The sequence below is a fragment of the Xiphophorus hellerii genome, chromosome 6 (assembly GCF_003331165.1).
Source record: "Xiphophorus hellerii strain 12219 chromosome 6, Xiphophorus_hellerii-4.1, whole genome shotgun sequence".
NCBI lineage: Eukaryota > Metazoa > Chordata > Actinopteri > Cyprinodontiformes > Poeciliidae > Xiphophorus > Xiphophorus hellerii.
The window spans coordinates 26,849,356-26,861,506 of NC_045677.1; the positions used below are offsets into that span (position 1 = coordinate 26,849,356).

Genomic DNA, 12,151 nt, shown 5'->3' on the forward strand with positions numbered 1-12,151 from the left:
ACAAATGGGGAGAAAAACAAGAATGTCAGAAAGGCCTCTGCTCTCTGAAACCACCCATACTGGACAGAGAACACACTACTAGAATAAAAATAATTTAACGCCCCTTTGGGATTGATAAAGTATTTTTGCAAATATGAAACACACTCCATGCACTACAAACACACATTTTAATGGCGTCTCCAGCTTTTTCTGTTCACCTTTTTAAACATTTGTCGGCTTTTCTGATCATGCTGCTAAGTTATTCAATTCAAGGCTGCGTTCACAGTGGCAAACCAACAGCATGAAATGGACTACGGTGCAGGGCATGCTGGGTAAATGCAACCAAAACAAACACAAGAGTAAAATCCTACAAGCACTAAAATCTGACGCTGCCCCATTTTTGTTTCTATTTTGTGAAGGAGGAAGTTGTGTTCAGTGTCTTCTTCAGAGATTGTGTCATTCCTTCAGTGTTTCTTGGTACAGCGCCCCCGGGGGCGAGGAGGAGAACAGGCTTTTAAATTATTTTAGTTCATTTGGCTCAATGCAGTGTGAAAGCAAACCGCAGCAGCTGAAAATGTAACAAACGTGCAAATTTGGTCTCCACTCGAACGGAGTCTACCAGTCTATCAGGTGTGAAAACACACTAAGTGAAAAAAAAAATTAAAAATCAACTAAAGTCTTAATGAAAGGTGTAAACATCACAGGTTTGCCTATACAGCTGGTTGCACTGCTTGCTGTTGCATTATATTAGCAGGCAACACCAAATACACATTAAGATTGTTTCTTTCTAACGCTCAACCAGTTCAACTAATTGAATCTTTTAAATGAAATGCTGGAAAATAACTACTTTTGTTTTAGTTGTTGGTTAATCGATTATTCTGATTAATTTGATTTATTTTTTTAAAGATGGCACATTCTACAGATTTTTCATTTTTAACCACTTAAGAGGTTTTAAACAATATGAAAAATATGTTAAAGGATGTAAATAAATAAATAATTTAATTTCTTTTTAAATTAAGAAAATAAACATTTTATTGCCTAAAATGTAACAACACAGCATTTGTTGAATAAATCTGAACCAGGTGAAGCTAAAATTATTTTGGCTAAAACGTATTTACAGACTAAGGTGTTTTTACCTGCATTATAGTAGAAGATAAAATGTATAAATATTTCATAAAGTTTGGCTTAATTACTACTCTAAATATGTTGGGGTTTTTTCAGCAACTACTCCTGAGTTTGAATGTTCCAATTAATGATTAATCGCTACATTATTCGGTTAATAATTTATTAATCATGATTAATTCGATTAATCGTTTCAGCCCTATTGCAAAATTTTAATTTTCACCTAATTTTCACCCGGTTTGGTCGGGATTGGTCCCCTTAACGAGGGACCTCCTAAAACACCTCTTTCATCCAGCTGAATCTGGTATAAAAACCATCCGGTTCTCATTAGGAGGGGAAAGAGAGGACGAGGAAGAAGAGGGCAATGTGGAAGAAATGAGGTCATCAGCCGCCCTGCCTCTGGAGTGAGACTGGAGGAGGGGTCGGCTCGATGAGACGGAGACGTTCAACTCACAGCGTTACGGGGAAAGATAAGACAGGAAGTCATTAGACTTTGTGAGTTTTATCATGAAGCACATCCTGCATTATTCACCTTTTATTCACTGGGATGTCTTGGGAGGAATTTCCTGGTAAGCAAAAATACTCAGGAAATGATACTTATTACTGTTTGCAAACCGGAAACCACGTGGAAACTGTTCTGTCATCGCAGCAGAGCGTCAACCTGGACCCCAGCAATGTTTTCCAAACAGGAGAGGCTGTTCTGATTCACTCTTTAGACCACCACACATGCTCTGGCTGACCTCTCATCCATCCCAGCAACGCTGTTGTTGGAGCAGCTCCACTCAGGCACCGGTCCAGGCCGCAGTCCCGTCACAGCAGCTCTATCTATGGTCTCCATTTCCCTAGATGGCTTTCAGGCGACGTGACAGACAACGCGTCACTTAGTTTTACCAAGTAACAGCGAGCAATCAGGCGCCAAAACAGCAAAACTACCAAGTTTAAATGAAACAGCGCCAAATATTGTCCAAAATATCAGTATTTAAAGTGAGCATGTTATGCAAAATTCAGACTTTCTATGTTTTTGTACTTCCATTTGGGTTTCTACTGCGTCTAAAAACAGCCCAAACGCTTTAAAAAACAAACAAAACATCCAGTCATTTTGTAGCAATACATAGTTCTCATGTGACGTAACTTCTGACACAGCCTCTTGGTAGGTATCTGAAAACTAATTGTCATGACAGTTGCTATGGAGTTGCTATGACAACAATTAACCAGCCACAAACTTAGAACTAGCTCACACTTCATTCATATCTGACTTATAAACAACATACTGTAAGTACCTTATGTTGTTTATAGTACAACTACTACTTAATTACAGTTTTTGAGTACTCCATCTTTATTGGTCTCAAAGCCGTAGTTCATCTGTGCTTTGGCTGCGATTGCCTATCAAGATGGCGGTTCAGTGGCACGGATCACTTCCGGTTCAGACTTGTGGGATCTATGTACAAGTTAATGTTTTTTGGTGTCTGGAAAATGAGTCCTTTCAAAAAAATCTACAGAACGTAACTTCACAAATTAGCAGGCCCTGCCCGTTACCTAGCAACCACAGCTGAGTTCCAGCATGTTTGGTTTTACTGCTTTACAATGGCTGCTGGAAAAGACAAGTGTTTTGCTGTTGACTTACTATCCAGAAACGACTTGCTGCATTCTTGTCGGATGTACTTGAGGCTCTACTAATGCTTTTCAAAGATGTACAGCTGTACAATTGGGCATCTGTTTCATTGTGAGTGTAAACGTTGATTTGGAGAGGTGTGGCCAGCAGCAGCTTATTTGGATTTAAAGGGACAAGATCCCTAAACCAGCTAAAAATACAGAACTGATCAGACTAAAATATCATTATCAATAAATGATTTTGTGCAAAAAATACAACGAACATGTTATGCTTCGCCCATAGACATGTCCTAACCTATTCAAGGAAGCACAATAGGTCATCTTTAAGTATTTATTCAGAAAAATATCCAGTCAGCACCTCCAGCTCAGGAGGCCCAGTGGGATTTATTTTCACTGCATTTTATCGTCTAAGCACTTAGAAAAATCAATACAGAAACAAACACCAGGTCAATAACTGTAGAGAAACTCTTCTTTTGTGGTGAGTCAGTCTTTCTTTCATCCATATGTTCTCAATTACTACAACTTCTAATTACCAGGCTCATTATTTTATCACTTCAGCACCTTAAAGTCAGTCCGTTTACTCAGATACAGAGTTTAAAACGGAGCATGGAGCGCGCCTGGCAGCCGGCTCCTCTACTGATATTCTGTGACAGGGTAAACGGAGCATCGAAGTGGCTGCTTTGGGAAACTCCTCTGGGTTTATTTAACCTCCTGGCCCAATCCCGACCGTCACTCCGCCTGTCTGAAGCGCAGGCAGGCTGCTCTATATTCAGCTCATACCAAGAAAGGGCTTGGATCAGTAACAAACACAAAAATCAACAATCTGAGGTTGCCTTCGTAACAAAAACTCAAAATCTGCAGAAAACTGGTTGCTGAGTTTCAGCTAGAACGTCTGTGTTGGACTATTAAAATAAGAAAATTAATTATTTTAAGAATAACACACGCAGAGATCCTAAAACCCTCCATGGTCGACACAGAAACACAGAAATGTGCCGTTTCCATCACGCCGTGTTGGGCAGCTCGCGTTTCTGTCAAAGGATCTTCATGTCTCCGTGTAATTTGTGGACAGTGTGAGCAATCCCGCCACAAAGCAACTAATACTGAACTTTCCTTTTTTTTTGTTCTTAGGTCCAGATGTGACTTTGCTTTTTAGTTCAAAGACATTTTAATGTCTAATGGAAAAAAGATCCCAGAGTCGTCCAGACTGTGGAGTCGTTTTGAGAAAAGAAAGAACATTTAAAGACAAAATGCAACAAAAAGAAATTGCTGCAGAGCTCAGCCTACAAAGAAGGAAGGAAAGCAGGAAGGAAGGAAGGAAAAAATGAAGGAAGGAAGAAAAGAGAAAGTAAGGAAGGAGAAAAGGAAGAAAGAAGACGGAAGGAAGTAAAGGAAAAGACTAAAATGAGAGAAAGAGCACAAGGAACTTCAGTAAAAAGGAAGAAGGGAACATGTAAAGAAGGGATGAAGAAGGAAGCAAAGGTTGCAAGACAGCAAGTTAAGAGGAAGAAATACAAGAAAGAAGGAAGTTTTAGACAATGGATAAGGAATAGAAAAAGAAAACACAGACGTTTTCTAAACTCAGATTTACTTTTCCAGTTTTTTCCAGACAGTATGGTATCTGTCTTTAAATAAACATCTGGACACAAAAACTGCAACAGTCATGTGACTTCTTTCAGCTTAACATTTTAAATATCGACCAAATACTGAAAAGCATCAGAGTTCAGAGATTATCAGCAGGACAGATACTGGAAACAGAGTTCAACCAGTTCAACTCAAAACTGAACTGATCGTTTTCCAGTTTGAACAATAAAGAAACATTCAATAGCAAACTGGCAGCCAAGATAAATGAAGTATTTGCTATTAAATTCTCAGAGAGCAGAGCTAATAAAGGTCACAGATAAGCTGACTTATCAATAAAAAAAAAACTGGTCTCATTTTATAAAAAGAAGATGGAAAGAGAAGGAAAGAGTGAATGAGGGAGGAAGGGCATATGGGAAAATAATCAACAAGTCTGAGGACAAGCTGCCGTTTTTCCTGGCAGACATCACACTTTCTGAATCAGTATAAAAGCTGATAATTTAAGACATGACTGGGCTGCAGTGGCCTCAATCACAAAGCGAAAGCACCAGAAAGCTTCTGGATATTATACTCTGAAGATTCCAGCGTGAGCTTATAAATGTGTCCCAGTGTGAAGAGCCAGACATTCCTTCCAGCCTTTAAAAAGCTCCAGAGGAATATCAGAGCCGAGCGAGTCACAGCTGCCAGGAGACCACCAGTCATGTTCAGAGGGGCAAACACCCTCATGCATGTTTTATGTTCCTCCTCTCTGTCTTATCTGGCTCCAGATCTACGTCAGCCCGGATCAATGGAGAGACGAGGATGCTTCGAGGCTGACATCAAAATAAAGACAGCTTATATTCACTCCTCCAGGGCATCAATCTGGACTTTAGCAGGGCCAAAATTAATCCAGCAGGCCCAAATATCTTACATATATTCACCTAAATCATATAGTTAGTGGTGCTGAATTTCACCAAATCACTCATTACTTGTCATGTAAATTTGTTATTTTTTATTAGTACCTGTTTGAACTGAGCAGTGAGTATTTCCCACTGCACTTGAACGCACCTCACGCAGCGTAGCCATATAAACTGATGCATGCAGGAGGAGGCTAAACGCTGCGCTGGGTTAGCTGGAGGTAAGATGCGCAACACTCTGGGTCCAGATTTAAAACATTTTATTGGTTAACTCACATTTCATAACGTATATATTTGTGTCTGTTTGAGCGGATATGTTTTTTCTTTCATTGTGGGTTATTGTCTGGAATATTGGATAAGAAATTAAATCATATTTAAATATACAGTAAACTAATATACAGTAAGTTCTTGTGTTATGCAACGTTAGCTTGATTTCACACAGTTGTGCCGGGTTTTTTTGGTTGTTTGTTTGATTTTTTATAATTTTCTTTACTTTATATGTATTTTCTTGTAAAGGGAGATCAGATTATTCTGTGTTTCTGATCATTTCAGTGCCAGATGAAAATAATACAAATATTTAGACGTTACAGAAAACCAAATCACTCACCAACCCCTCAAATGCTTCAATGCTGCTAGGAACAATGACATTGAAAAGAATTTGATAAATCTGTTGAATATCAACTGGCTCTCAGTTCTTTTTTGCACTTTTTATTGCAGCTATATGCATATTATAAACAAACTGAGTACTTTATATAACTGATGTGAGTTACAATGGTAACAACAAAGAGCCTGGACCTCCATGAACCTTCAAATAAATCCTTTGATTCTCAAGTCTTCAGCACGTTCAGTAAACCATCACAGAAAATCACACCCACACCGTTTCAATGTTGGGTTTGCATTACAAAAACAAAGACAAGCAAATAAATTTCTCAGCAAATCTAACCTCTGACCCCAAGTTACAACAGCTTCTGCTTTCAGCCACCGTCTACGTTTTGTTTCAGATAACAGAATTTGACCCTGTGACCTCTGAGCGATAAATCACGGTTAGCTTCTCTGATGTCAGGTTCACACTTTGAGCACTTCCAAAGACGATGAGAGGAACAGAGAAGCCAAACTTAGCCGGGGAGAAACATTGTCAGGATGACGAGTTCACAAAGGGTCAAGGTCTGAATTTACAACTGAAACCGTTTAATTGATCAATGTAAACAATGGCAGACAAAAAGAGGCACAAGTGAATAAAAACCATCAGGTTATTCAGCCACAACTCACTCTGTCTTTGTCGTCAGCCACGTCACAAAGCACGTCGTCCAGGTCGAGGATCCCGCCGTCGCCATGCTCCAGTCGGTGGACCTGCAGCCAGTAGTTTGCGTCCTGTTAAACAGGAAGACAAGAAACAAAAAGTGGTGAATAAACCCAATAATTACCATTCATACTGATTTATTTAAAGCTGAAACCAAAAATAAGGTTCCTACACATTTTTCCGGTTAAATAGTTTACGCCCTTCAAAATTCAATTTGCAAATCAAATTGAGTTCTCTTTCCCTTGAACATTTTTACCTTTTTCATACAATGGACAAATACTGATGGACGGAGGGACAAATGATGAATAAACTAACCGAGAGACAGACTGACTGGATGGACGGACAGATGGATGAATAACAGAACCGTGAATGAACCTCCTCCATTCAAATATAAAATAAAAAAAACATTTCCAGTCAGGTCAGGAACATCTTAAACTTTAAAAACTTCTGACACAAGCAGGTGAACGTCTTCAAACAAGAACAAACATAACAGGATGGACTGATGGATGAAAGCGTAACTGGTACAAGAACTTAATTATCCTCTAAAAACATCACGGTGACTGAAATACAGAGTTTATCAGGGAATATGTACTTAAACATGACATTCATCTTCCCCAGATGTCACTGATGTTCACTGAGGCCTCAATAATCATCAGAGCTTGACAGGAATCCACAGCTACTGCACAGATAGATTTCCACAGCAAATATTTTGACATTTAGAAATGCAAAAAGACCAGAAATAAAGATCTTTGTTATCAATATATCGAAGGCGGCAGGAATAACTTCAGGTATGCATCTAAGGAAGAAATTATCAATAAATGGTAGACTTAAAGAAGGTGTTTAAAGGATTTACAATGATTGCACAATCAAGAATGTTTATCCAAGGATTTTGATATGCAAAATTTATGCCTTTGTGTAATCACTCATGAGAACAAACAAGGTCTCGCCCTGGTTAGCTTGTGTGTTATGTTCATTTGTGTTTGGCTGCAGAGCGTGCAGCATGTGGGCATCAGTTAACCTGGCAGGTACAGCTTTGCTAAACGCACGATAAACAGATGAGAAAGACAAGCAAAGAAGCAGAAAAAACATGAACACGACGCTGCTTTTAATCAGCGTGAGGGGATTCACATGAAGGTTGTTAAACAACAACATGTTGCTGATAAAACGGGACAATGAATCCTTTTAGTGAGACTTTCATTTCTTCTTAAAATCAGAAACAGTCAGCAGATTGATTCATTTTACCTTAGAGGGAAATGTTTTAAAAAGTGCAAATACATGCAGGGTCCAACAAGTCTAAATGTAACAGCATGAAACTTATTTGGTTTCTTTTCTTTCTATATTGTGAATAAAGTGCAAAATTTAATCAGGATTCTTTTAATTATTTTTTCAAATATTTATAGCTAAATGCTATTTAGCTATAAATATAAATTGTGCTAGTTATCAGTATTGGACCAAAGAAAGCAAGGCAGTTGCAAACCTTTAAAATTGTGACACTTTTGATAGGCCAGATAGACTCAAAAAGTTGTAACAGCAGTGGGGGGGCCCAATTAAATTTTTTGTCATGGGGCCCAAGATTCCTGGCGGCGCCTCTGAGTCAGACACTGATTGTTCAAATATTTTAAATTCATTTGAAAAGTATGAATTAGTTGTAAAAGCGTTAAAGGTTTTAAACTTAGTGGTGGCAGGACTATATAACTTCGTATATTTAATGTGGTTTATTGCCTCGTGCGTTTACACTCTAGCCGTAGAGCTGACGCGTCTCCAAATAGACCTTGAATGCAAACCAGTCTCGCGAAACGATAGGTGTAGAGCAAAATGTCAAGCTCCTGAATTCTATGGTGCGTTCACACGTGCGTCAAAAACGCATCCGACGCTTCAAGTTCGACGCGTGTTCACTTTGAATGCAGACGCTTGACGTAGCGTTTCGCACGTCTGCTATACAAGCGAAGACTATGTGGAAGCGCGTCGAAGGCGCGTCAGCTGTAGGCGTTTTGCGTTGGACGCTCTTGACAGGAGGCCCTCAGCAATTTCTATTGTTTTTTTTGTTGTTGTTGTTCATAGAAATTTTTTTTTAATGGGGCCCTGTCAATTACAAAATTAATTATATTTTGTTTTCAAAAGTTGTTTTTAGCAGTAAAAATGAAATGTTACCCCTCCCAGACCAAGAAGTTCACATTTGCCCTGAATCCCCCCTGGACCTGCATGAAATGGTTCGTTCCTGCTTGGAGCGCTTGACGGTGGTCAGCAGCAGTCAGTGGAAGACAAGAACGACTGTGGCTGTTACTCTGCTTCTCCCAGTGCTATTTAGAAACAACTAATCAGAGACAGGAGAGTTTTAGTGCTGTCAATCACAATCTCATGTGGCTGCTCATCCCTATGGTGCAGCTAACGCAGCCTGTTGTTTAATGTCCAGTCTAGTTAGCATAGCTACCAATCACAGCAGATAAACATTTTTCCTGTAATAAGTTGTTGAATTATAATTTGGCCTGTGACCGTCCCAGTAAAAAAAAAAAATTTAAAAAGGATTTTTTCTAAACTTCCATTCTCCCACTTCTGTTATGTTTCTGTACAAAGGAATCATGTTTGGGTTTGTTTGCTTACAGCCAGAACCGGATCACCGCATTACATTCAACTCAAGATCGTTTGGCACCAGGCGTAAAACATGAATAAAACGTCTTCAATTTAAGTTTTGTTCATAATTAACATAATGCACTGCATTATGTACCAGTTTACGCATCTAATAATGGATGTCCCCAAATGTGGTTTGATTTTAAAATTGTTGAGCATTTAGAACAGACAAGTGTTGTCAAAAAAATCATAAGACAAAGGAAGCCAAGAAAAAACAAAGCACAACTAGTAACGATGCTTCAACCATTGTTTATGTCTTTATTTACCACATATGACTTCTTCTGGTGCAGAATTATGCATAAAAATAGAATAAAATAAGACATGCCTTTTTAGACTGCAGACGCTTTGAAAACTAAGTATATGCATTTGATTTTGTACAACAAATCAGATTTTTTGGAGGTGAAAAAATCAGAATCATGTTGTCCAAACCACCTTGAAAAAGTCAGACATGGGACACATTTGTCTGCTGTGTGAATTTAGTCTAAAAGCAAAAGATTTCAAAGGAGTCACGGTTCAAACAAACAGGATGAGAAGACCTTTCATGCATCTGGAACACAGTAAAGCGAAATCTGCCATAAAGTTCAGTAGAAACGGTTTGCCTTAAATCAGAGTAGCCCAATCCCAGATACCATTTTGCAACTAAGGAATCATTTCTCCATCACACCTAAGTTCCCTCACCAGCAGTTCATCCAGCTCTGCAGAGGCTTGGTAACAAGACATTCATGTGGTTCAGGTGTGTGTTGGAGAATGGGTTGCCAAATCTGACTGATAGTTTCCAGCCCAAATAAAGGGCTCAACCTGAACACAGTGGAACATAGTGACACTTTATTAACCAGTGACTATTAATCAATGATGATGTCATGTTCGACAGATTCTTACCACTGCGTTGTTCAAAAGTCAAACATTTTCAACTTTTGAAACTCAGAAACTTCTACGTTTTTCCTAGAAATTTCTGAGATGAATCTAAAGTTCTGAGGGGTTTTTTTCATGCAGATTTACTCCTTTTTTTCTCCCTGCAGTAACCCTAATACGTTGTAGATAAAACGAGTACAAGGACACAGCATTTGAATTGAATATTCTTATCAGCACTTCCTAAAAACCCACCAAATGTTGTGAAAAGCAGCTCAAATTTTAACAATTCGCCCTTTTTTCAAACCTCTCCGAAAGCAGCTCAATTGTGGAGAAACTCGCCCAATCTGGCAACACTGGTTGGAGAAGGGATGCATCTAAAAGTTGCAAGATCTTTGCTCTCCAGGAGTGGGCTTGAACATAGCTGCCTTAAAACATTCAGAGCTGCAAACATGTTTTATACCAAGAATCCTATTGTTGTTGTTTTGGTTTCAACCAATAAAAGATTGAATTCTCTTCCCACATTGTGCGAGTCTCATGTGAAGTTTATTCTGTTTACAGGGCCACATCAAACAGTGTGTAAATATGCATGTGCGTGTGTGTGAGTGTCATTCTGCAAGGCCAAGTTCATCGTGCAAAAATAGCTCACAGCAAATTCCCCATGACCAACTGCAAACAGAGGACACATAGTAAACAAGTCAAAAAGCCTGACAGAGACAGAAAAACGAGTCACACCGAGTCAGCGTGGAAATAACACACGTCACATACCCACAATCTCACTCTCACCTGTTCCATTTGGTAGCTAATAGAGATTTACACACGGCCCTCGTCTAAAGGGGACACTAAACGACAAAGGACAGATCTGGAGCTGGATCACAAGAGCCATCGCCTATTGTAGCGCTCATCTGTCCAACAGCAGACCTGGAAGGAGGCCAAGGCAGGCGCTGGGACAGTCGGCAGGAAGCCCGAATTCTGATTTAAGGCAGACAAGCCGGCCTGCAGAGCTCGCTGTGCAAAATAAAAAGACCATGCAGCACGCCAACATCTGATTAAAATGTACCGTCAACTGTACAGTAATGAAAATTCAATAAATAATAGTGAGCTCATTATAGTTTAAGAGTGCAGACTGAAAACAAGTCATTCCAATAACACAAAATATAGTTTTGTGTTGTAGTAAAAATGGAAGTATTAGCAACAGAAGCAGGAAACATCAAAGAAGAGTGAAATATGACTCACAATAAGATGAATATTAAATGTATGAATCATGAGGAAAGAATATTATTTGGAAATATTGATACAGCATTTCAAGACATCAGCCGGGAAGCTAAAGCTTTGGAACAACTGGGATTTCTATAAGTGGGAAACGACCCTAATTATATTCCTAAATGAGTTACATAATGACCTGAAAATAATAACTTCGAGGTTTTTGAATGGCCATCACTAAGCTCTGATTGAATTATTTTAGGAGTGTTTTCACACTTGATAGTCTGATAGATTCGGTTAGATTTGTTTGTTGTGTCAAACAAACCAAAACCCTTTCAGCAACCTGTTCCCCTCCTCGCCTGTGGGGGCGCTGCACCAAGGACCGCTGAAGGAAATGACATGAAAGCCTCTGAAAAAGTCACTGAGCGCAACTTCCTTCCTCACAAAATGTAAACCAAGATGGAGTAGAGTTAGATTTTAGCGGTTGTAGAAATACCTACTGGAAGCGCTAGGCTAATGCATTTGTTTTGGTTGTATTTACCCAGAATGCACTGCAGTCAACTTGCTGCTTTTGGAGGATCTCTGGTCTACTTAATGTTCATATATGTATTCAAACCTACAGTAGGGTTGCAACTAACAATTGTTTTAGTAATCGATTACTCCATGGATTAATCAATTAGTTGAATTTTTTATTTAAACACTTAAGCTTATTTTTTACACAATATTAGAAAGACCAACGTTCTAAGATTGTCATAAGGGGAAAATCGGGACAAAAAAAACGTGTAATGTGAACTATTGCATCAGGTAGTCGATGTGCCCATCTTCTCTATTTCAATATAATTATTACTGAAGGGCAATATAATATACAGACTTCATAATCTGCACTCTTTTGGTTGAATGCAGTATTTATTTCCACTTTGCCTTTATGTTGTTTAGTTTTTTTTTTCAAGTGAGTTTTTTGTTAATGGAGACTGAGAATCCATTT

General features: G+C 38.9%; 1 protein-coding gene across 4 annotated transcripts in view; it reads right to left on the bottom strand.

The window, feature by feature from the left end:
* Positions 1 to 12,151, bottom strand: part of pard3ab (par-3 family cell polarity regulator alpha, b) — a 257,273-nt gene that overhangs the window by 208,117 nt on the left and 37,005 nt on the right. For all 4 annotated transcript variants that reach the window (XM_032565195.1, XM_032565196.1, XM_032565194.1 and 1 more), the window contains exon 2: positions 6,456 to 6,557. In XM_032565195.1, coding sequence (XP_032421086.1) covers positions 6,456 to 6,557 — 102 coding nt within the window. The remainder of the gene's footprint in view (positions 1 to 6,455; positions 6,558 to 12,151) is intronic.